At 42.3% G+C, this 26,449-nt stretch overlaps 1 protein-coding gene across 3 annotated transcripts; it reads left to right on the top strand.

Moving 5' to 3' along the window:
- The first annotated feature begins 166 nt into the window (after nt 1–166).
- Nucleotides 167–26,066, top strand: tcf3a (transcription factor 3a). Of its 3 annotated transcripts, none has more exons than XM_028977077.1 (21): nt 167–720; nt 3,192–3,301; nt 4,289–4,358; nt 11,850–11,917; nt 12,758–12,830; nt 13,747–13,784; nt 13,877–14,000; nt 14,395–14,447; nt 16,689–16,785; nt 17,095–17,213; nt 17,307–17,442; nt 17,569–17,627; nt 18,086–18,164; nt 18,390–18,466; nt 18,637–18,807; nt 18,925–19,033; nt 19,343–19,481; nt 19,944–19,997; nt 20,324–20,562; nt 23,372–23,449; nt 24,028–26,066. In XM_028977077.1, the coding sequence occupies exons 2-20, from the start codon at nt 3,251–3,253 to the stop codon at nt 23,440–23,442; spliced, it is 1,827 nt and encodes a 608-aa protein (XP_028832910.1). In that variant the 5' UTR covers nt 167–720; nt 3,192–3,250; the 3' UTR covers nt 23,443–23,449; nt 24,028–26,066. The 3 variants fall into 3 exon arrangements, with proteins under 3 accessions (XP_028832910.1, XP_028832911.1, XP_028832912.1); XM_028977078.1 differs by lacking the exon at nt 167–720 and adding an exon at nt 1,005–1,126; XM_028977079.1 differs by lacking the exon at nt 167–720 and adding an exon at nt 2,532–2,554.
- Nucleotides 26,067–26,449: the final 383 nt, after the last annotated feature.

Here is a 26,449-nt window from a genome sequence, read left to right as displayed (position 1 = left end):
TCGACCTCCGGTAGGACGAGCTGGCGAGGAAAGGTGGGTCTGCAGAGTTTTCTAAGGTGCCGATTGGATAGATGTAACGTCAGTCAAATGATTCTGGACACCCATTGGCTGAACGCCTGCAGGATTATCATTCCATCTCGTGCAGTTCTGCTCAATTGCCCCTCAGTTTACGCCGTCTTCCTCCGCGTGTGGACATAGACCTCGAAACGTCGTACACTTCATTAAAACGGACGACGTCGCGCTTTTGACGACATTAGCAAGACTTCGGTATCGCGCTTGGGTGAATCGTCTACGCCGTTCAGGACAGAGTGTTTTTGCTACTGCAGCACAACATAGTGGGCGTTAGTAATCGGACACCGCTGGCGCTAGCGCTGTCGTTTTCCGCGGAGGGATACCGTGCTGCCACCGACAATGTGGAGATTTGCTAAAATGTCTACTCGCAGGCTGATATGGTAGCGATTGTAGCAGCCCGAAAGAAAGCCTCGGAACTTGCAACAGTTACTCGCCCAGGCTGCGCCGTACTCGCCGTCGACGCTTCGCCCGCACGCCCATAGCCTGTTGGAATAGCGGGAAGGGGGGGGAAGCCACGCAGCGTTCGCTCCTTTTTGTCGGGGGTAGCCGAGACGAGAGAGGGACATTCTGCTCAACTTTATGCATTTCGCTCCGCTGCGGCCGCCACGCTCTTCTAGTTGGATGCCAGACGCTTGAAGACTCCAAAAGGTAAATGTCGACCGGCGCTGTCGCCGGACTCGCACCTTTTTTTTTTTTCCCCCCAGTTCGCGGATACGCGGTCGATTCGCGTCGGTCGTCGCGAGTAACTTTTTTTTTTTTTTTTTTTGTCCGCGCACCGACGCGAAGTTGTGGCGTGAATTGGGCCGATGTGCTGTTTTTTTGGGGGGGAAGCGGGGTGCCTGGGCCGGCGAGGGGGGCTGCAGCCACGGCCCGGTGGGAAATGACTTTTCTTTGTTCACTTTCTGGCAACAATGTCAAGTTGAAGAAACGGGAAAAGTTGTTCCGAAGTTGGCCTCGAGTATTTGGGAGCGTATTCATCTCGGCGTGTTTTGAAGCCGCCTCGGACGCGTGTGCCTATTATGGCGGAACTTGTTTTTTTTGGTGGAGAATTAAAGTCAGTTTGCGAAGTTTTTTTCCCCTTCTTATGTGGTTGAAGTTCGGCTACGTGTTTTGGCGGAGCGAGTGTTAATAAAAAAAACTACTAAAAGCTCATAACGTGAGCTACTTAGTTAGTTGTAGGTCTCAAAATATATATTTTAGTTACGTTTATTTATTATATATATATATATTTTTAGAGCAAGTTAGATTTTCCTGACCACCGAATACTAACCGGAACGACAGTCCTTCCGTTTCCCTGCTTTATTCATGCTAATGTCGGGGATTTGGAGCTTGTTTTCCCAACTTTTAGGAGCTTCTCCCCCAACTCTCTACCCCTGCGGACTTCATTCCTCTGTCCGCTGGTCACATAATCAGCCTCGTAGGCCTCGATCGGCCGAGTTTTCTACTCGAATCCGATTTTTCGCCACCTTTTGTAAACAACACCGAATTTTCGGGCGAATTCCATTGGAATAATAAATAATAATAAAAAGTAGGCCCCTTCGTCGGGTCCATCTGGAAGGCCACGGCTGAGGGTGGTGAGCTGGGCAGAGGGTGGGCTGCTAAAATGGAGGAGAGTGAGTGAGTGAGTGGTCAGGGGCCTTTCTTCTTTTGGGGGCCTGAGACTGAGCGGTTCCTCTGCTCCACTGCTCAGTTCAACGCGTCGAACACCTCAAACAGCTGCCGGACAGCTGTGTCTTGAATGGAATATAATCCGACTGGGAGGAGGAGAAATGCACAGTCACCCGTCATAATATCATGCAGGCAGCTGTAATTTGTTGTAAACTTGGGTTTTCTCGTCTGCAAATTCAGCCTTCATTCCAATTCTACTAATGGCCAGATGTTGGCATTAGATAACTTATTAAAGCAGCTTTTCTGTGCTAAACTTTCAAATTCACTTTAAATAATACCATTTTTAGTCATTGGATATGATGATATAAATGCCGTAAATGTAAATATCATTGTGGGTTAAATACTTTGCTTCATACACAAATTGATTAATCAATTTGTGTATGAATTGCAATAAAATCAGTACATACAGGCATAAAAAAAGTTAATATGGCCTGGACCTGGATGCTCTGGATAGGTTTGTGTATTGTGGGCTTTAATGGAAACCCACCATTCACTGTGTGCTCTCCTGTACGATTTAATATGGAATTTCACTGGAATTTCATACATCGCATTAGGTACATAATGTAATTTCTCTCTTCACAAATGAGCAAGTTCCATTTTACTTGTATTAGTGGTTTTGATAGGACAGTTCACATTTGTTTACGGTGACTTTTTCTTCTGTGTATGTTTTGAGTTTTTATCTAGTGCATTTCTGCACGTGAATTATTTTTTATTTTTTTTCTCTCTCTCTCTCTTCAGTGAGGAGGGTTCGCTCCGCATTCCCCCAACCGCATAGTTTTGCCTTCTATGAAGCGTTCTTCGTAACGTGGGGCTGGTATGTTTGTCATTAAAGGCCCTTTTGCCTGGAGAGGATCCAGCGGTGCGCCTCAGGGGTTAACCATGACCTGCGTGCTCAGATGTGGTGTAGTCTGGAAAAACCCAGGCCGGCCCAGAATGCAGCGCTGTATAAAATTTTAGGGCCGCCTTATTGCAAATTTTTCATCTGGTCAGGGGTGCTGCTTGTTGAATGTGTGATGTGGTCTTCCGTCCAAGTTTACGAGATGGAAATGATGATTGCTTAAATGTCATATTTTGTATCATATGAAAATGTTTGTTGCTGTGTATGTAAGAAATGTACTTGTTAAGTCAACCCAATAGACAAACTAGAATAAAGTAGAAGCCCTGTCTCAGTCCCTATTGTGGCATTCTTCCAGACAGGTGACCCAAAAACCCTAATATGACTTCCTTTAAGACCGTATCGTGAAGGGTGATGTCAGCTGATGCATCGCCATAAGGTTTTTATCTGTCTGGGTGCTCCAGGTCAGTCTGGACTCTCAGGCAAATGGGATGAGAAAGACAGGATTATTCTAGAACCCTACTGTAAGCTGTGTGGTTGGTTATCATTCTGCTCTGGCTGTAAGACTGTAGCGGTTCTCTGAAGAGGCAAATCTCCTCTGTTTCTCTTTACACAGGGCTGGGCTTTGTGGCTGAGCGTGAGCACGGTGACACCAGCGGCATCATCATCATCACAATGGCTGTGGAAACTGACAAGGAACTCAACGACCTTCTGGATTTCAGTGCGGTGAGTTGGAAACCATCACATTACACGCCTCAGCTGTTGTCCAGGAAGATGCTGGCTGTGAGTTGGCCCAGCAGACGGACGGACGCAGGTGTATGGTTTTACTTCACCAACCATGGCTAACTGGTTAACCAGTTAACTAATGTTACTAAGCTATTATGAACAAGCAAGGCTGCATTTAACAATGGCTTAATTGTAACATGTTATACGTTTTGTTCATCTACTAAGTGAGCTTTGTGGTTTAGAACAACCGTATGATCAAAAGCCAGCAGTCTATGCTTTTATTCTAGTGCCGGTTTGTGTATCAATATCTCAGTTTATAATGTATTATTTTCATGATTAGTTTTAATTTTTTCTTTAGGCTATTTAGAGAAATAAATCTTTCTGCAATGAAATATATGCATTTATTAAATGGATTTACAACTAAATACAGCGTGACAGTCTTTGACTGTAACCTGACAGTATTAATGTATCTACATGGGATGCTGTATGGCACACTGTAAAAAGGATGTTTGTGTTCATTTTAAACATATAATTCTCAGCCCTGCTGTGAATTTCAGTCCTCATCTTAGACTTGGTCATTCCTCTAACTCTGTCATGGGTGAGGAGGAGAAGAAATCTGTCTGCCCTTTTAACTGATCTCTTTTTGTGTATTTGTACCTGGGGAGGGTGTTTCATTTGACTCATTAGATATGGAGTAGGTCATGACTAGGTTGGTGCTTAAAAAAGGTCAGAAGAGATGTTATTACTGAGAACTTCATACGTTTGTGAAATGACCTCATGGTTGTTTACACATATCGCGCATGTATTTGGAATTTTTAATTTTATTTTTTTTTAACCATAGTAGGTTTCATTCTCAGACTTCCATGGTGATTAATTTGAGAGCAACAGAACCTGGTGTGGTTTACCTCTGTGCTTTATAGATGAGTCATGCTCACTGATCCTTCTATCTGTTTTTGTGATTTTACACCCCCCCCATCTCTCACTCAGATGTTCGAACCTCCTGTGACCAATGGGAAAATCCAGCCCACCACCCTCGCTAGAGGCTTTGGCAGCTCAGGTAAGCATATCTTGGTTTTTCCAAAGAAATGCAGCTCAGTTTTAGGCAGGTGAATTTCATGTGCACTCAAACTAATGCTACCACCTTCTGAATACTGTAGCTATTTTGATAGCACTGTTGTGACTAGATACTCTTGAGTGGGATAAGCTGAAGAACGTACATATGCTTTAACTCATAATGGTTGCAGCATTTGATTGAATGCCTTATCAATAAGGATATAAATTGCTAACTTTATATACAGGTGTTTATGGAAAGTATTCACAGCGCATTCACATTTTTTATTCCAAAATGGATTAAATTGTTTCCTCAGAATTCTACACACCACCTCAGTTTGTTAAAATAAATTTATTTGCACATTTATTAAAAATAAAAACAATGAGAGCGCACATGTCTGTAAGTATTTTCAGCCTTTGCCTTGAAGCTCAAAATTGAGTTCAGATGCCTCCTGTTTCCCCTGATCATCCTTGAGATGTTTCTGCAGTTCCCCACCTGTGGGGTGGACATGATTTGGAAAGGCACACACCTTCTATGTAAGGTCCCACAGTTGACAGTTGGGGTGTTGAAATTTATCGTATAATCGATTAAACATGATTCAGATGTGGACGATTCTGCATTGATGCAGTGCAGAACATAATTGGTTGTATCATAATGACGTTGCTTGGTATCTTTTGTGGTGGCGGCATAAATATTCTTGTTAAGTAGTGCTGGTAGTGACTGTGGCGGCCTGATCTGAGTACAGCACTGAGGTTTCATGCAGCATGGCACTCAGCAGCCTTGTTCTTGCACTGTGGTCAACGTTGAAATTTGACCGCTGTGATGTATTTTCCGTGCAACCAATAGACTCAGAGCGGGCGAGTGTTCTTTCTGCCACTTTGGAAACAAACAAACACACACACACACAAAACTGGAATGGAGGAAAAGCTGATCCTAACAGTCTCTGAGTGTACAGAGATCTACAACACTATGTTATCGTCTTGCGATAGATTGTCTCGAGACACAAATCTGGGGAAGGTTACAGTACATTTTCTGTGGCTTTTGAAGGTCCCAATGAACACAGGGGAAGTTCTAATCAATCAGGTATGGCCAACCACCTAAACTGAGTGATCAGGAGAGAAGTGCCTTTGTCAGGGAGGTGACAAAGAACTTGGTCAGTCAGACCTAAAGTGGACAGAGGAGAACTTTCTAGAAGGACAACAATCTCTGTGGCAATCCACCAATCAGGCCTGTATGGTAGAGTGGCCATATGGAAGTCACTTCTTAGTAAAAGGCACATGACAGCCTGCCTGGACCCTCAGACCATGAAAAATAAAATTCTCTGGTATGATGAGACAAAGATTGAACTCTATGGTCTGAATGCCAGTTTGGAGGAAACCAGGCACCGCACATCACCAGCCCAGTACCATCTGTACAATGAAGCATGGTGGTGGCAGCATCATCCAGGGAAGTTTTTCAACTGCAGGAACTGGGAGACTAGTCAGGATAGATGGAAAGATGACCGCAGCAATGTACAGAGATTCCCTGGATGAAATCCTGCTCCAGAGCACTCTTGAACTCAGACTGGGGTGACTGTTCATCTTTCAGCAGGACAACGACTGTAAGCACACAGCCAGGATATCAAAATAGTGACTTCAGAACAACTCTGTGAATCTCATTGTGTGGCTCAGGCCGAGCCCAGACTTGAATCTGATTGAACATCTCTAGAGGGATCTAAAAAAAATGACTGTGCACCGACACTTCCCATCCAACCAACGGATGGAAGTGTCCCATCCAACACTTCCATCCGGCCTTATGCCTGTGAAATTTGTTGAACTTTGCCACTGTGACCCATTTTCGCTCGACCAATAATAACAAATAGCATTGAAGTGGGCTATTGTTCAGTCTTTCCCTTTTGAAACACACAAAGGGGGAATGGAGGAAAACCTAATCTTATCAGTCTCTGAGTGTCCAGGGATCTACAACAAAACATTATCATCTTACTGGTAGTTTATATTATTTTTGCGCTGAGCACTATTCAGTTTTTTTGAGAGAAAGCGCAATCCTTGCGGCGAGTGCAGCGCATGCAAAGTTAAGTCTAACAGTTTTACTGTATAACTTTGTTTAATCTGCTGCACACCCCCTGGATGGACCGAGCATTGTCTGACCATGTTTTTCCTGCCCATTTTGCTGCATTCGCTCTCTGCTTGGTCCCGTTCTCCCCACTGCTGCATCGCTGCAGCTGCCTCTATTCGGCCTGCCTCCCCAATGCCCCATGGGGTCACCCGCACTCCAGTTTCTCGCTCACTGACTGTCTCCAGCTAACCCAGCATGTCTGCGCATGCGTCTTCCCCCAGCAACCCTGACATTAACCGAAGAGGCAGAGTCTGGGGTTGCAAAATTTGGGGTCATTGCGATTTTATAAAATTGCATATTCAAATTGTGATTTCAGTCTGATTTCGATATATAGTTCAGCCCTGTTATTCAGGAAGTTTGGTTTGGTTTGTCAGCATGCATATTTGTGATGAACATCGCTTTCTAAGACATTCAACATGCCCTTCCATCCATCAACATGTGGGCTTATTATAGTACAATAATGTTGGAAATACTATTTTACACTAGGGCTGCACGATTTGGGGAAAAAGACATATTGCGATTATTGAGATCAATATTGTGATATGCGATTGCGATATGATAAAGGACACTTGCTTGTATATCAGTGAAAAGTCGCATACTAATAGTGAAATGTTTAATTTCAAAGTGAAACATACAAACTACTTATAACAACCTGAAATGCCCAGTGCTTTCAAAATACAATATTCTACAAAATTAAATAAATCACAAAAAACTCTTCTACATTACTGTCGAACGACAAACCCTGGTAAGGCTAAACAACTGTTTTGATTATATTTGGCCATTATAAAATCCCATATTATAGTTCTTACGTTTAGCAAAAACGTTGTTTGGAGGCTGACTTGAACACAGGAATGCTTAGCTTCGTTAGCTTAGCTAAGGTTAAAACTTATATAAAAGGGGATTTTATAATAGGCAAATATATTCAAAACAATTGTCCAGCCTTACCTATGAAATGTAATCCCCTGGGATCTGGTTTGGAGCGTACAGCGGGTTGTACAGCCCCAAGCAGAACAAGAGTGAGGCATTTTTATGCACTTCTCTCCATAGACATGTATATGCTTCACGCAGCCTATCGCAATATGGCGGCGACGTTGACGTACAATGCAGCGCGTCATGCGCCGTCTAACCATATGTCTCCGAATCGAAAGTCATGTGACCAAACACGTCACATCCGACAGAAGTGAGACTTCAGTCAGCTCGCAAACTTTGAGAGAATGGATCGAATATGTTGCCGATCCAATCCATGTACTAATCATTTTAAATCGCAGCTTTTTGCTTTCATATAATCGCACAGACTGACATTGCGATTAGATTAATCGTGCAGCACTATTTTATACTTTATTTTTTTACATTTTAAATATAATTTTAATTGCTTAGTCAATGGAAATATTGAAAATGTCTTGTCCATCTGAATCACCATACAGAGTATATGCTAGAAAAGCCTTTCTGTATTGCATTTTAAGGTTGCCTATACTCGGTTCAGTTATTTTTTTAATATATGTCTCCAGAAAGATTTCTGAAATTGAGTAACACTCAGGATTATTCTATGTGTCCCTTACTTTCTCAGTTTCCACTTGTTGTTCTGTTTTCTTTCTTCATTTGATATTTCCTTCTGCATGCTCTGGCTTTCACTTTTTTCCCTACATAGTCCTTTCATTCACAAATAACCTTTTCCTTATTGCTTTTCCCTCTGTTGTCTATCACACTCCCCTTCTCACTTTTGTCACTCCCTTTTTCCTTCAAACCCTCTGTCCCTATCTCTCACCTCTTCAGCTGTTGCTGCACCATCAGTTCTTAAATGATGGTGTGAAGAGGGTAGGGGTGGTGGTGAAAACAAGGGGACATCCCTCCCCCTTGAGTTGTCCTCAACCCCCGGGCATCGCTTGCTGTTAGTGAAATGGGAGGTGTGGGGGTATAGACAGAGTATTACTTTATTATGGTGCATAGTAGTGCATAGGTTGATCTGCACAAAAGATGACTGTGTTGTGCCCCAGTCTCAACTGTTCAATCATGGATCACCTCCACACCTCTCCAGTTTGGAAAAACAAAAGACTCCAAACCATTGTAGCAACCTAATAGGTCCCGCATGTGGCCAAGTGTACAGTTTCACTGTAGAAACGAGTAACGTCTGTTCCAGCTGTTCTCCAGTGGGCTTTCTGCTGTATGTGCAGCTCAGTCAATGAGCTATATGATAGTACGTATGAACCATCCATAAGGAGTCAACATAATTCTTAACATTGCATTATAGAAGAGTAATGTACAACATTCTGAATGTTCCATAATGACTCGTTATAATAACTTCTGTTTAATGAGGTGGGGAAAAATGGATCAGACAATGTTTTCTCATCACATTAGTCAACTTCTCAGTTTCTGAAACTTAAACTTCAGAATGTCGTGTTTTTATTTATTTTACTTTATTTTTCCCTTTCTCTGCAGTCATTGAACTGCAGAGAAAGGGATGATGTGCTCATAACCTTTCTGTATATATGCATGTTATAGCAGTTTTATAGCATGTTACACATAGAGAACCATATATTCAATGAAGTTCAGAACTTATTTATTGGAGGTTGATTGAAGGGTCATTACTTTTTTTTGTCTTTGAGTAGGCTTGATCCATGAACAGTAGGAAACTGACCTGTGATGTATATGTCGTTTATGTATTAAAACAAAAACTCGAAGACGTATCAGATTAAAATAGTTTCCTGATTCATGCTGACAAGGACACGGTCTACTGTCCCCTATTGGGTTTGTAATGGCCTCCTGTTTGGTTTCATTTACTGGTTGTCTGAAAGTGAGAATCGGCACACTTATTTTTACTTTTAAAAGCCAAAATGCAGAAGGATAGTCTTTTGCATGCAAGTTTCCATTCTTCAGAGATGAATCTTCTCTAGTTTTCTATCTGCTACAATTTAGACGACCCTGCTTTTTTTTTTTTTAAGCTCTTTTATGAGTAATTTTCACAGAGACAGTGCTGGGACATCTGTTGCACAAGCTTTACGATGGTAGTCATTCCGTCTGGTATCTCTATGCCAGTCATGGCCAGCATTCACACATTCATATTGCATGAGAGCAGAGGAATTAGTAGAGAAAAAAAAAAAAAGATTACTCCTCCCCTTTTAAATCAGACTAATTCCATCCCATGTATGTGTTTGTGTATATATTAGGACTTTTAGTTCACATTTGCTTTGTGTTATTTGTACTATGTGACTCAGAGTTCAGTCTTTCTCGCCCTATAATTAAAATGTGTGTGTGTGAGCTGACTCATGCTTTGTGTTGTCATGCTATGATGTGTGTACTCTGGCATTACCCTCAGGCCTAAAGGTTTAGCAGTGCTCCTGCAACACAGCGCACATGTACTTGTCTTTTGCCCCAGGCCAGGGCTAAATGGTCACAGGTTTAGGTTGCTGTAAGGAAGTAGTCCATGTGTTCAGACAAGTAACCTAAACCCCATTACACGCACACACACGCCTTCAGTTTTACAGCTAGTTTCTGTGTTATTGAAAACAAAAGGTCTACTTGTCTCTATAGAAGACATGGCTTATTGCAGAATGGATGGTTGTATGTGTAACAAGCCTTGTAGCTTTTGTAGGGTTCTTGTTCGACAGAAGTACTTGCCAGAACTCACTGTTGAGATTAACAACAGTGTTTAAGCACCTATTTAATTTATGCTGTACCTCCTGCCAACCATCAAATCTGTTAATTGGAGAGGTATTCAGGCAGTATATGAATATGTATTATATCTATTTTTAAGGTCCCTTTCATATAAACCTGACAGTGTTCTCACTTTATCAGTCACTCACAGTTTGTTCACTTTCACAGCATTTTCTCAGCCTTTCCTTTCCTTATAGTGGTGGCCAGACATTCAGACTTTCCTCTAGTGCAAGTTTTTTGATTTGAGGTCTAATATCTTGATCCTGAGTTGAATATACTTAATGTATCGTTGTCAAATTATAAACTCATGGCTAAATATATTTCCTATCTGGAGTTATGCCTCTGGAATTGTTTTTCTTTGTCCATTCTGGTCGTGAAGCAAGGGCTGCTTTCTGCACTGTTAAGCAAGAGCTGGTCAGACTTGCAACGCCTCTTCCTGATCTTAATAATATCTGCGTTCATGGCCAGTTTGGGTTTCCAGCAGGTCACTAGCAGAAGCAACTAGCTGGAAATGATAGTTATGAGCCTTTGTGCTTTGACTTCTCACTTTTATGTCTATGTGAAGCGTCAAGCACATCACAGTTGTCACGGTGATGGCTTCCTTATTTATTTATTTTCTAACTGCTGCTAATTCAGTCATGAGCATGCCCCCTCTTTTTTTAAATTAGACAACAAAAATGAATATTCATAAGCCTGTAGTTCATTAATATGCACAATTATGCAAATTGGTGCACAATTAAGCCTCTTCTCTGTGCAGATGCTGGGTAACATAAAAATGGCAAAGGGGAGGGGGAGGCTTCTAGAAATGTCTGCTTAATCACTCTTTAAAATTCTTCCACTTGCCGTCCTGAGCTACCTTCATTTGTCCAAAATGTTGTGCTGAGCAGCATAGTTACTGTGATTTTATTTTATTTTTTGCCGATTATTATTATGTGACCACTAACCATTTTGACCCTAGTACTACATTGACTGAATGCAAATATATGAAACTGTTAAATGTATCAGCCTATGTTTGAATATTATTGCTTTGTGAATGTCTATTCTTAATGAAGAACAAGACTTTCTAAAGCTTAGATTTTATGCATATCTAACCTTGTACTATTGTTATGAAAGTCAGGAGGTACCTGACTTATAGAAAAATAAAATCCCTACATACTAACAGCTTGCAATAATGCATGATTTCTAAAATGTTATCAGAACTTTTTACATGTCCTTTAAATCCTCATAATGCTATGAGTACAAATGAAAGATGCTGTTTCCTATCCCTGCGTGAATACATAAACAGCTATGTAGCTGTGTGTACACGCATATGCGAAGGCTGTGAGCAGTAGTCAGGATAATTTGATATAGTGTGACATGCTACAACTTTGTACCCATATGCCTTTGCATACATATCACTAAAGTGCTGTCATGTCATGGCCCTCTGGAAAAATCCGCTGACCCCAACATGCTCTGTGGCATACACATTTCTCCAGTCATTAAAGTGACAGCTCAGAGTATTGGCATGCTGAACTTAGAGGGGCAGGAACCTTTTGCCAGGTTCTTTAATATCACAATCAGTAAATCATTTTTAACCTGAGGTGAAGTGATCCCTAATATGAGCTTTGCATGCAGCTGCTAGTTTGAGACTAGTTTTGACCTAGACCACTCAGTGCATGCATCATTATATGATTTGGTAGTGTTGCTACCTGTGTATGTGCCTAATGTGTGTGTCTGTTTTTGTATGTTTAGGCATAGATGAGCGAAGCAGCCCATGGCCCTCAGGAGACCAGAACAGTCCATCTTTTGGTCAAACACGGGTGAGTGACAACATGCATATCATACACTAACATGATTCTATTCTGATTATTTTGCTTCTGTTAATTTATCGGTTTACCCCCTCCCTTTGATTTAAGTTTACTTAGCATTGTTGTCTACACTTATCAGTTTGTATGTCATGTCAAAGCATATATTGATACAGGAAGACCAGCTTCCTCTATAAATTAAGTCTGTGTGCAGACCTCAACTACCTGTAATCATAACTTCTGTATTTAGTTGCTTACTGAATCAGGTTTTGTATATCCTCTCTGTTGTGGTAGTAATAATATTAAAGGACAAATGTACTTTTCTAGCATCCCATCCTATCCTGTGTTGAATGAAGGAATGTGTGTGGATTTGTGTGTCCCTGTGATTGAGAGAATATGAATGATCCTCTTTATTGGATTCAGAGGTAATCTGTCTGGTGAATGAGCCCTCAGGAGTAAAGTGGTGTAATCTGACTGATGCCGGGGGGTGGTGGAGTTTGGGTGTGGTTGTGAGCTATGTGGCTTACTTGGCTCCATGTAGTCACGTAGTTACTGAGACACAGGTTACCAGACAGTGTCTGCCATCACCTTTCCATTTAATCTGACCTACCTGGCACAACACTGCACTGGATTTGCAAAGATTGTCAGTGCAGTTAGCTTGTTTGTAATGGGAATTTCCTTGAGCCAGTAGCACATAGTGTGCTTACGTGTGCTTCACGCCTGGGGCTATAAACAGAAATATGCTAAATACGTGCATTTGTAAAGTCTTAGTGCTTCTTAACCCCATGCCTATGCTTTGTCAGGTTGTACTTTGTGTTGTTTTAAAGCATCAATCCTCTTTATATCTTTCTTTAGGGGTACAGTGACTCTCCTTATGTGGACTCAGAAGGACTGTCACCATCTCCTTTCATTGGCTCAGGGATTGGAGGTTTGTTCCTTTAGTTTCTTTTTGCATTTGTTTTTTTTTTTAATATATAGTTTGCATGTCTTTCCTCAATTATATGGACAGGACAGGACAATGTTGTGAAAAGGACATTTTAAATAAGAACAGATTGCTCAGCTCTACTAACTTGCAGATTTTGCTGCTGCTTTCGTCAAACTTAAACAAAAGCTCCATCTTGCTCTCAGGCTGTGCTGCTGCGTTCTGCTTGGTCAGTGTAGTCAAAAATGTGTTTAACACCCCAAGAGCTTAAACAGCAACTGCAAGTCAGGGGAGGGGTTTATTGCCTTGTGGACCGTAATGGGCCAATTTGTTGTTTGTCTTCTGTCTGAGGCCATAAACACTGGCCTACATCTAACGTACACGAGGCCAGTCCCCATCTAGCCAGATGGAGCCCAGCCAGCCACGGGAGGAAAGGATTCAGGCAGTCCTGAGCTGTTCAGGGAAAAATAAATCAGCCACTGTGTTGAACCCTTTAGAATTTGAGCGTGCATGTGCATATTCATGCACTGATGCAGCAGAACGCCATGTTGGCACGATATAGCATGTTTGTACAAGAGGCTTAGAGGAATTGAGATGCACAAATATGAAGACCCTTCCTTATATTGACGGGCACAGGGAGACCACACCAGAAAATTCTGTAGTTACTTAGCAACCATTTGCTTTTTATATTGAACCTGCCCATAGTTCTTTACTGAAAGATTCGCCCTATTGATCATTAATTCCAGTGCTGATGCGGCAAACATTGATTGCATTTTTAAGAGTCAGCGCTTAAGGGTGTTGAGTTATAACAGAATTACACATGGAAGGGTCTCGTTTTTATTACTGTTCTAGGCAGAGCACGACTGTATAGCTGTTTACCTACTGTTAAAGTTCACTGCTCACATCCGTCTTTACACTGCAGGAAAAACAGAGAGGTCACCCTACGCTTTTGGAACACAGGTAACAGACTTGTCACCAGAATTGGAACGGTCTCTCTACAGACGTCTGCCACACCGGACTTTCCCCTCATTGTGGATTCTTTCTCACTGCAGGGAGGGTTTCTTCCGGGAGACATGACCATGCCGAGTACAGACTCGCACTCGCCCTCTGGGATGAAGTCAGGCTCCCAGTTCTACCAGTCGTTTCCACGCAGACGCCCCGCTGACAGCCCTGTTGGTGTGTAAACTGACCTCAGACCAGTTTAAATGTTTTACATTTAATCTGGGATCACTATACTTAGTCTTAGTCATTAGCCGCTCATGCAATGTAGGTTATTGGTCTGGTTTTGGTTTTTGAATATTTTTCGTGAAAGCAAATGGTGCAGATGGGGGGGGGGGGTTGACAATATTAATCGACTGTGGCTACCTGTAATGGAAGCAGCCAAAAGTAGAATTTTTTTTTTATTTTGTAATGGACACAAATAGATTTTGTGAGGAATTGTGAGTTTGTCAGCACAATTACAAGCTAATGGACTTTTCACTACCAATACAATGTGTTTGGTTTGAAGACAAGACTGTCTCCTTTAAAAGCCCATTGCTTTGGTGATCTAATTTGTTCACTGCTCTCCTAGACGCACAACCAAAAAAGATCCGGAGAGTGCCCCCTGGCCTTCCTTCCTCTGTGGTGAGTTTCTGACACTTCTTTCCTTGACCTCTCCAACCAAGATCAGCAGTCATAAAAGTGTGTGTCCCCATACTAACATATCATCTTTCTATAGCATCAAGGTCCAAACTTTCTACATGTAATTCACATTTTCACGTTAAGGTCATGTTTGCCCGTGTAGATTCTTTGATTTGCTACAATGAGTAGCAAAAACTGTCTTTGTTCTCTCTGCGCACACCTGATGCCAGAAACGACAACAAAATGTATGGTTGTGCTGCTTCTTAACCAAAAAGAAGCGAGTGCGCTCATGGCGGGTCTCAACGAGTTGTGGTTTTTCTAATTTCCCGATAGGACACTAAGGTCGTGTTGTAGATCTCTAGGCACTGAAAGACTGATAAGATCAGCTTTTCCTTCATTCCCACTTTGTGTCTTGTTTTTCGAACGGGAAGGCCGAACAATGCCCGCTTCAATGCTTTGGTTCTAATGGTCTCATTACAATCGGTTGTCAGTTCGCATGGCAATGCATTTCGGCACATAGCAGTCAAAGTTCAACAAATTTCAACTTTGACAAGGCATAAGGCCACCGAGTGGCGCGCTCTGCAGCACAAAACTACTACCCAGAGCAGATCGGGCCACCACAGTCACTACTGGCACATTTTATTGCTGCCAGTAAATCACCAAGCAGCATCATTATGATATAATCGATTGTTCTGCACTGCATCACTATGCATTGATTATAAGATTGATTTCAACACCTGTATTGCTCTGTGTGGGTATGTCTGTATTACTTGTTATACTAGTGTTAAGCAAAAATGTGAATAAAAAGCATAGGTTAATGTATGATCAGGTTTGGCGAAGGGTAAACCTCTCCATTTGAACTTTAAGAATTTTGCCCAGTTCCATTCAAAATACACGTGACATTTAATTAGTTTGTGGCTGTAACTACTGTAACTACTGCTGATAGTGGCAGTGTGAAGGGAAAAAAATGTGTGATTGCACTTGAACTCCTTTCAGGTGCTTGTCAACTTATGAAGGCACTTATTGCTATGATCTCTTGTCACGACTGCTACTGTAGTTGTCGCATGCTGAAGATTAAGTGCATAATCGTGCGGGACTATACCCCTTTATTTATTCAGCTATTTAAAAACTATGAATCAAAGTATCTAGTTTTGCAGATACTCATTAATCTCAATTGATGTTGATGCATCTTTAGAAAATAAAAAGCTTCTGATACCTTTTCTGTTCCTCTGCCAAAAAAAAAAAAAAAAGACTTTCCACACACTGTAGTTATACTAATTTTTTATTACCCCCCTGTAGTACAGCTAGTCACCACCCGACCGAAACCCCAGCAGGCTAGATATTGACTTACAATACTGTGCATTGTGCGCCCCCTTCCTCCTCCTCAATCTCTACATCCTTATTTCCTTCATTCATCTACCTGCTCTTTTCTCTTTCTGCCTGTCTCTCTCTCTCTCTCTCTCTCTCTCCCCGCCTCTGTCTCTCTCTCCTTCCATCCTCACCCCACCCCCTTTCCTGCAGCCTCTCCTGCTCGCTCCCTCCCCCATCACTCCATCCCAGCTGCCTGTGGAGTTGGCAGGGCTCCAAGAAGGGGCAGATGGCCCTGTAATTAGGAGTGCATCTCTCTCTCTTATCTATTTCTCTTTCCCTCCCCCTCCTTCTATCCCTTTGCCCCTCTCTCTCTCTCTCTCTCTTTCCTTCCATTCCTTGCTGTTCTTTCTCCTCCTGTTTTCTTTCACGTGCTGATCTATTTTTCTCTGTTTAATCAAATGACCGAAACCATGTCAGTTTCTGGATCAGTCTCCAAATAACGATTTCTGTAGGTGGTAGATAAACAGGTTATAAACAGTTCTACACGAATAACTGTGTGATCCTGTGGGTATAGTCTATATGTGCGTGTATAACTCTTCTAATCCTTATGAAGTACCTGAAATTCTTTCGTTGGTTTTGTATTGAGAATTACTTTATGTTCAGTTATTTGTTAGGGCAGGTAAATGGGACTTCAAGCATCCCAATAGATGCAGGTTATCCAAACATGGTGGCCCTTAAATTGTGCATTTAATTACTGTGTTAATGTGGGACAGAATTTGAACTTTTCAGAACTTTTAAATGTGTCCTGGTCTTTATTTTTGGAGTTGGAGGTGGTGGGCTATTATTGTTGGGTCAGCATGCAGTCTGATTTCAGTACAACTTCAGGTTGGTTTTTAACCTTTCTCTTCTTTGTGTACGTTTGTCTCACCACAGATGTACAGCAGCTCAGGAGAAGACTTCAGTCAGGACACTGCTGGCTACTCTGCCTCTAAACCTGGGAATGTCTACCCATCCCCCTACTACATGACTGGTTAGTGTCCTGGACCACACTACTCATAATCTTCTCTTGCAGAAAACTCTGACACTGACTATACACGTGATGCTGCCCTACCATTATATGTAAATGTTAAAGCTGGCATTTCCTGCAATGGAGCACAGTTGTTATGTTTTAATCTCCTAGTGTAAATGAAATGGGCATCAGCATCCAGCTATCAGATAAGATTTTTTATTTTCCAGTTTAAACATTCATCCAACAGTTCTGAAATCAGATACCCCTCCCCCTCACTTGTTTGGTCCTGTGGTTCTAAACGCCCTCTCTGTCCCCTTTGTGTTTTGGCAGAGGGTCTTCAGGCCCCTGTGGACTCATGGGGGCAGTCAGGCTACCCCTCAATGTTGCTCAGCTCCCCCCATATCGGCCAGCCGGCCCCCTTTACTGCAGCCAACCCCCAGGACAGACTGGTGAGTAGTACAGGACTAGATCCTGTCCTGTCTGTCTGTTAAATAAACCAGTTGAACTTTATTGAGATTCTGTGCTGTTCCCTCTGTGAGCAGAAGAGACAGCCACTGCCGCTTTCACCCCCAAACTACCCCCTGCAGGGGAGCGAGGTCAATGGGTACCACTCAGGAACCCCAGGTTATGGAGTGCCCAACCACACCCCACCTGTCAGCAGCACAGACGGCATCATATGTAAGAGTTTTAGTTTTCAATCCACCATTTCTTCCTTTGTTTAACTTTCCATAAGTTGGTCATATAAAAAACACAAAACATGCATTTGTCTGCTAAAATCTTCTCCATCTCCTCCTGCCTCCATAGCTAACCGGGTCACTATGTCTGGAAGCTCAGGCGATGAGATTGGGAAGGCACTGGCATCAGTAGGTTTATCATTGCATATTTTAAACTTTTATTTATTTTAAAATGTATTTTAGGTGAGACTGGAATAGGGTGTCATTTGTTTGTTTTATGTATGTGCATGTGACAAGCTGTGCTTGCCTGCTTCCGAGCTTTGCATGCATGGTTAAATACCAGTAAACCTAAAGGCTTTATAGGCCACCTTTAGCCAGTCCTGTGTCTGGCACTCTCTATCTCTCTCTATATCTATATATATATATATACACACACACACACACACACACACACACTTGCCGGCACATGCTCGCATGACCGACTCCTTGCAGGTGATTTGGTTCTTTAAAGCAGACTGTGTGTTTTTAATCTTTTTAAAGGGCCTGTAATGTAGGCTAATCTGCAGTAGTAAATATTCCCCTGCAGGGGCATGTGTGCCAGAGTCTTACTGGGTTTAACCATGTCTCTCTTGTCTTCCCTCTGTCAGATCTATCCATCAGACAATAATGGCAGCAACTTCCCTTCAACTCCCTCCACACCTGTGGGTTCTCCTCAGGCCATTGCAGGTGTGTGTATCACCCACACTACCCAAGTTATCAATTTTTTTTGTCCTTTGAACTTTGACACTTTGATGTTTGACTGCCAACGTTGCTTCCCCTGTGAATATTTGGCGCCATCTATTGTTTGCAATGAGTAGCAGGGTAGTCTGTTACAGATGTCATGTTTCATTACTGATTTTCTTTCACAGTTTGTCACCGTTTAAAAATAGTTTTCGTTTAATTCTTTGTCAGCCTCTGCAGCGCAGTGGACCAGGACTTCTGGACAAGCAGCTACGTCCTCTAACTTTGAGGGAGGCATGCCGAGTTTGGTAAGAAATGTAACACTTGTGTATATAAATAGTTAAGACAGTTCCAATGTCAAAAAATGACAAACAAGATCCATAATATAATAAAAAGCATGGTAGCATTTTCCTAGTATATTGGTTATGCATGATTAGTATTTCCCTCAACCTTATTCTTTTTGCATTCTCTTCTGCAGAATAAGATGGGGGACAGTTTGGAAGAGGCAATTCATGTGCTGCAGAATACTGTCGGGGGTCCGTTTGGTGGTCTGGGTGCTTCTGACATGCAAAACATTCTGAACACAGTCTCACCCAACCTCAGCAGCCTTCCACAGGCCTTCAGCCTGGCAAACCGCCTGCCTGGCATGGTGGGTATCAACTTATGTAGATGGATGTTTTGGGGAATTGGATGTGGCAAATCTACACTTTTTTTTTGTTTTGTTTTGTTTTGTTCTGTCTTTTCGTGACCGTGCTGCTCTTTCTAGCTACAAAACCACCATGATGACACGGGGGGCTTGGCTTCCAGTGGAACACTCCTGCACGGTCACCCTGGCCCCCAACTAACCCCCAGCACCCAGTCTGAAGGCTTCACCAGTGAGTTTCACGTAATATTCACACAGGGCACAGAAATGAAGTCACTTGCTTTCTTCTATAGCATGCCTGGTCTGTACTGCACAGTGTCTGATATCAGGGTAAAACTAACCCTTACTACATAAACACAAACTACAGGGATGTAGTATCACCCAGTCCACACTTTTTTTTTTTTTTAGTTCCAACTAGATCAGCGTGTGATCAGTGCAATGTTTCAATAGATTTACACTCAGTATGTATCTTAATCTAGTTTTGTTTATTTATTTTAAGTAAAAATGTTTATAATATATTGTAAACATTGTGGTCACTTAGGTACCATAGCACGTTCCACCCACTCCTCCAGCAGCTCTGATATTAAGAGGGAGGAGAAGGAAGATGATGAGAACTCCACCATTCCTGACAAATCTGAAGATGAGAAGAAGGATTCCAAAATGGCCCGCACAAGAACAAGGTGTCTAAACCAGTACTTCAGGACTCATATATACATTCTTATGTACATACACATACATAAATATGTGTGTACCACTGTAGTTGTGGGCTAGCGGTTAAGGAAGCGGCCCCGCAATCCGAAGGTTGCCGGTTCGAATCACGATCCGCCAAGGTGCCACTGAGCAAAGCACCATCCTCCACATATTGCTCCCCTGTCATGGATGCTCACCAAGGGTGATGGTTAAAAGCAGAGGGCACATTTTGTTGTCACTGTGTGCTTTGCTGCAGTGTATCACAATGCCAATCACTTTATTCTCACTGTAGGGCACATATTTTGTGTTTGTGTGTATACGTTCTTCACAATGGGGCATCATGGTGCATGGAAGGACCATTGAATGCTTCATCATTGTCTGTGGTGCAGCCGTGTGAGGTTGTAAGGGTGCGCTCCGATTGTCATGCTGCCTTGTCTTTCATGCTGTTTCAGAGCTCAACCTTTCTCCCAGTTCAGCAGCTCCACACATTCAGATGATGGAGCAGAGTAAGTTTATACACACACACATACTGTCTCACTCACTCGCATTACTTTACATCTGATTGTTGATCAGGAACACAAATTAACTTCAATGCTGAACTGTTGCTTATGCTAATGTATTTTACATAATTCAATAAATAAGGCTGAAATATAGCATTGTGTTGTGTGTAGAGTGGAGATTCCTCTGTCTAGTAGTGTGGGTGGAGATGCTGTGACTTCTGTTTAGCGCCATTGCGCACCACAGCATTTCTTCATCATGAGTTTATTATTCCTGTGTTATTTGAGCTGTATGTTCATGTGTCTTCCTCAACAATGCCATCACTTGACTGAAGTCATGAGGAGGATGAGGATGATGAGGACCTTCCACAGGAGGTGAAAGCGGAGCGTGAGAAGGAGCGGCGTGTGGCCAATAATGCGCGTGAGCGTCTGCGCGTGCGCGACATCAACGAGGCCTTCAAGGAGCTGGGTCGTATGTGCCAGCTGCACCTGAGCAACGAGAAACCGCAGACCAAACTGCTCATCCTGCACCAGGCTGTTAACGTTATTCTCAACCTGGAGCAGCAAGTTCGAGGTCAGTGTGTGGGGTTCACAGAGGCCGGAGAGGGATCGTTCTCTTTCCTTCACCACTCTCTCTCTCGCTCTCCTTCCACTCTTTTTGTAAAGAGTATGCTTGAGATTAATCTGCTCGGCACATGCAGCACAGTGTCCCCTAGTGTGTTTCCCCTAGTCAAGACGGCCAGAGTTGTGTGATGCTGTGGGCTTGCTTGTTATCCATTTTGCTTTTTATTTATATTTTCTTTCTTTCTTCCTTCCTTTCATTCTTTTTCCATCCATTTATCATGTTTCCATTAATTGTAAATTTTCATGTCCACGAACGGCTAGTGTGCATATTTTGGCATGGCCTGTATCTCAACTGTCTCAGATAGTGGCATTGAAAAGCGCATTCCTTAATTAACAAGTGTAATATAATGTTTATGAACAATGCATTCGTTAACATTAAGGATGTGCATATGTATATTTGCATCGCTAAGGTTGTCATGATACTAGAACTCTGTACTGATTTCCAATAAAATATTTGATACCACTTTCAGTACCGTACGCAGAGGATTTATATTTTTATATAATAAATATTACAAGATTATTGTTCCTGTTCTTTAAAAATAAGGATCAAAATAGCAACAACATAAAAAAAGGGAAATAAATATTTCAACATTCCCTGTGGTGCAAAACAAAAACACAATATTAAAAGTTTGTACTTGCATTTTACTGTCAATTTTAATTTATTTCTTTCACTGCCCTAATCGCTACTGGTTGAAAACCAATTGACTGCAGTAATTTCTCTCCTCTTGTTGTAGTTTAGTGTTGTCTATAGTTGCGGGTTTAATCATTTTACTATGCTTCTAGTTCTGCTTACCAGTCTGCTGATCTAAAGTAATGTTTGTCATGCATTTATTGATATCATAATTGATTTGGGTCATTAAAATCTACTTTATTTTTTACTTGTCAAGTCCTTACACGATCACTCTTCATCTGCTGCTTTCTGTGTGTAACCCGCAAAGCTGGACTTCTATCCACTCACTTTCATGCTGTGTATCTGTTGTTGCCCTGACATTAACTTTTTCACAGTCTGGTTGCGTTTAGACTAAATGGGGGCTGTTTAACCTACACCAACTCCACGTGGCATCCGCCGCTTGTTTTGCCCGCCTCACAAACTTCATCTGAAATGTGTGTTTGTGTGTATGTCCATGCCTGTCTTTCCTCTTTACAGCCCAGTGCACCACCTCAATGTGTTGGATAAATGGCAGCCACATTGATCTTGGCCTCATGTTTGCTTTAAACGCATCTCTAAACGAAAGATCTGTTTAAGATGTCGCCCCTCACATTTCTCCTCTGTCCGTACTGCTTTCTGTGTTCTTTCTCTCTGACCTGCTGTGCTCATCTTCACTGCTCTGATTATTATTGGTATCCTCCTCTTATTTACTTTTAAATATATATGTATATATATATATTTTTGGCTCTTTCCTCAGACCATGACAGACCCCTTTGGCCTCTGTTCTGACTCCCACCCTGTACCTGAATCTTAGATCTGTTTAGTTAGGCTTCTCGTTTACAGTAACAATAAATATCTTTTGATTCAGTTTCAATGACTCTGGGAATTACTGAAGAGGAGTGTGAAGATTGCCTATGAAACTGCACATTTGTGCTATAAAGTAAAGTTCAACATGATTGTCCAATCTGGAGCCTGGAACTAAGCTGGAAAATGGTGCTGACCGTGTAGGCACATGGCTGTCTGGATGTCTTGTACGAAAATGACGGTTTTTCAACTTTGTCTCAGTGGACTAAACTCACGCCAGCCTCCTCCTGCTCCGCCTTCTCCTCCTCTGCCACAGTGTCCAGTGCTGCAGCTCATCTCCCTCGAACACAATTGTGCTCATACGCTGTTCACATGCACCTCAAAAACACATGCAACACTAGTGCCTTAGCTGTGTTTTTACCTCCAACAGCGACTGCGACAACCTAATTTCTAATACTTTACATTTAGATTTATGTGCTAACATTGTTCAAGTAGAGGAACATCATAATAAAATGTCTGCACACTTCATAGCCAACTTGAAATGTGACCAGCACACACAGAAGCGGCAGTATGGGTGGGTGTGCCTGCACGCACGTGTATTAACGGCATGTCCCCTGCCCCTCCGGCAGCAGCGTATCAGAGGAGGGCCTAACGGCGGAGGAGAAAGAGCAGAGAGAACGGGAGCGCCGTCTGGCCAACAACGCTCGAGAGCGGGTGCGCGTGCGCGACATCAACGAGGCCTTTCGCGAGTTGGGCCGCATGTGCCAGCAGCATCTGAAGAGCGATAAGGCCCAGACCAAGCTCACCATCCTTCAGCAAGCTGTTCAGGTCATTCTCGGTCTGGAGAAGCAGGTGCGAGGTACGCGTCCATGTCTCTCCTCCACCCCGGGTCCCTCAGTCTTCTGGACAGGAAGAGAATAATGGAGAGGAGAAGGGTGTTCAATGCTCCATAGGTGTTGTAACTTCCTGTCTGCCCTGGCTGCTTGCCTTTTTCTATACACATGCAAATTAGTAGGTGGGGCCAAATCAGTGAGGGGACTGGTCTGTCCTTTTTCTTTTCCCATCCTCTTCTGATCTCTTATTTTTGTCAGCTGTCTGTAGAGATTCTGCTGGCATCTGCTCTCCTGTATGCAAGCATTATTTCCATCCCAGCCCTCTAAAACTTCATCGCTGTTTCTGCTGCGTAAAATCGGGATGGACACTGCTTTACATTTGTCCGTCTGCATGCCTATTGCTCACAAAGAAACAGTGTTTCTGCAGTAATTCCCTCAGCCCTCTCTGATTGTGTCTCCGATTGTGTTTGCAGAGAGGAATCTGAACCCAAAAGCAGCCTGTCTGAAGCGCAGGGAAGAGGAGAACCCTGGCAACCACATGTGACACACAGGTGAGGTTACTGTTCTCCTTAAGGAACAAGGGCAATCACTTATATATACACACACACACACGTAAAGCTTGAAGAATGTTTGTTATATTTACTCATGGTTGGGGGGGGGGGGCGGTTCCATTTACAGTTATAGTCTCTTAACACCAATCATGTTTCGGGTTTCCCCTTGTCTTATTTACATTTACATTTACAGCATTTATCAGATGCCCTTATCCAGAGCGACTTACAAGTATTTACAGGGACAGTCTCCCTGGAGCAACTTAGGGTTAAGTGTCTTGCTCAGGGACACAATGGTAGTAAGCGGGATTTGAACCTGGGTCTTCTGGTTCTTAAGCGAGTGTATTACCCACTAGGCTACTACCACCCTTATGAAATGTGCTAGCATCAGAATCAGGCTTGTATTTATTTGAAAATAGAATACATTTGGCAGCCATGGTGAGAGAAAGGAAACGTCAGATAAGACGTGGCAGTGGTGTAGTATTAGGATGTGTAGGTCCCACGTGTAGCTGTATTTATTGTCCGTACAAGGTGTTCAGGACGTGTGATCTTATTTGTGTTTGTGTCTTGTCTGTCTACAGATTCTCCTCCATAAAAGGAACAGCTGTGGCCTTACCTCGCAGCATTCATCTCAGCCTGCGTATATACACACACTGCCTCTGTGTGTGATAGAACATAAGGAGATTGGTGCACACACACCTTTACACATACATACCAATGGCTGAAGACTGACCGATTTCCCCCCGCACTCCTGACCCCCCGTAATCACTGTCCATAACACGTAGCAGTGATCATCTACATTGATGTACAAAAACGTACAATATAATGGACCACTGGAATGTGGGTTTCTATGACAACCAACACTGAATACAGTGACTGTCTGGGAGACCTTGCACAGACACAGGGGGAGAGAAATCGTTCAGTTTTTACTTAATATTTTTGTATTAAAGAAGGAAAACCTTGCTTACAGTATGGGAGCAAAAAATAAAACAAAGAAAAGAGAAATTGAACATTTGATCAATTTTTGTATTTTAAAATGGAACAAATCACTGATGTCAGATCAGGCATTGTCTTCAGAGCTTGTTTCCAGCTGGAGAAGAGCAATCGTAGTGACCCGTCTGCTTCTGGGGAGGGGACTCTTCCTCCCTGCAGAGGCCTTAAGGATTTGGGCTTTTTTTTTTTTCTTTTCTTTTTTTTTCTTCTTTTTCTTTTTTGTCCAATGATGAACAAAGCCCAAGGACTGTATGTCAGATTGACAGAGCAAGTCTGATTCCTTGAAGTGACCACAGATGGGACTATAGGAATGAGTATGTGTACACACAGAAATGGATTGGTGTGTGTGTGTTCTGCCCAGATGCGTTCTTCCTCCTCTTCCTCCAATGTGCTTGGTATGGAGTTCATCGCAACACACTTGTGCTGGAGTGTTGTGTGTGTTTTTATTTTTTGTCATCTACAGTAAGCCATGACGCCACCAGATTTATTGGTCCTCTTTGTTTTGTTTTCGTCTTCATCTCATATCATTCACACCAAGGTTTTGGAAGTATTCAGTGTGAACTGCTGCAAAAAGTTCTCCCTCTGAACTCTTCACCAGTGCATGTTCAGGTGTGGGCAGATGGGGCTCAAGGACCCTCGTGGAACGCAATGCGGAGCTTCTGAGCAAGAAGCCTGTTCAGTCTGTGATCTTCCTGGTAGGATGGTGTCTCTCCCTCCTGACCACCAACTCTGGAGAGCTGCAGCAGACTCCTGTCAAGACCCCCTCTGTATTGCCATCGTATTGACTATTTTTAGTAATGGTGTTGCTTTAGCTTCAACTGTGCTCATGTTTCTTTTTTTGTCAGGACTGTAGAGCAGGCCTGGTCTGTTCTCACATTCCTCAAGAGTTATCAGTCAGTTTTCTTGTGTTCATGAGAGAAGACTTGATTCATTGTAAGATTTTTTTTGTTTGTTGTTGTAACCTGTAGGTTTCTGCCATGTCAAGAGGAGATGTGTGTGTGTATTTAGGGAAAAAGGGAAAACACAATCCCAAAATGCATTTTACTGCCATTTTTGAATTTGACCCATGTAATGAGGAGAGAATGACAATTTTATTAGACAGTTGGTTTAAAGTCACTTAAAACCAATGTTTAAATGTATGTGTGTATACATTTTGGTGTCTTTAAAGGGAAAAAATGTTCAAAACCTTGTTCATAAGGATGCCACGAACAAATTTTTCTCAATGTTTTTCCCCTTAAGTAGGAAAATCATGAAATCATTATAAATTGCATTGGATGGAGTTTATTATTTGTTTTTTTCTTTCTTTCTCTCCTCCCAAACAATGTATTTGTGTGATGGTTGCAACATGTGAAAACATCTCCACCTACTGGAAAGTATATGAATATCGATACACAACCTATTTTCACTGTTCTTTGTGAGCCTGCTTTCTCATCAGATGACCTTTCAGAAGCAGGGAGGATCTTTTCTGTCTGCTTACTGGTGATTGACTGTAGAAGGGTGGCCTTTTTCCTTCATTCTCCAGACTTTGCAGTCTAATACGGAGAGTGAAAACTGACCAGTGCCTGAGTATTGCTTTTTCAGTTTAAGTGAATGTCGCACAACCTGTGATATCCTAGATTTGCATTAATGGGATTTTTTTTTTTTTTTTTGTCTAATTTAATTCAAAGTGCACATTCTTTTTTTTTTTTTTTTTTTTTTTCTTTTTTTTTTTTTGTGGACAAAAGGTTCTGACCAAGCTTGAATTTGACCGTTTATTATCCTCTGACAGCTCAAGGGCATTATACACTTTTCATTTTTTGCTCATTGAATTTAGGGCATGATGTTTACACCTTTAAACCAGACAGTTTGCTGTCTTTTTGGCAAATAGTGGCAGATCTTTATTAGCCTTAACTTTGCCCTCAAGTCTAGCTCAGATTACAGTCTGTTGGAAAGGAGGCAGACTGAGAGGAAGTGTTTTTTTTTTTTGTTTTTTTGTCACCATTTCATGTCCTGTAGTAACATTTTATACAG

Source organism: Denticeps clupeoides, chromosome 4, assembly GCF_900700375.1.
Source record: "Denticeps clupeoides chromosome 4, fDenClu1.1, whole genome shotgun sequence".
Lineage (NCBI taxonomy): Eukaryota > Metazoa > Chordata > Actinopteri > Clupeiformes > Denticipitidae > Denticeps > Denticeps clupeoides.
This window is presented reverse-complemented; position numbering and strand designations above follow the sequence as displayed.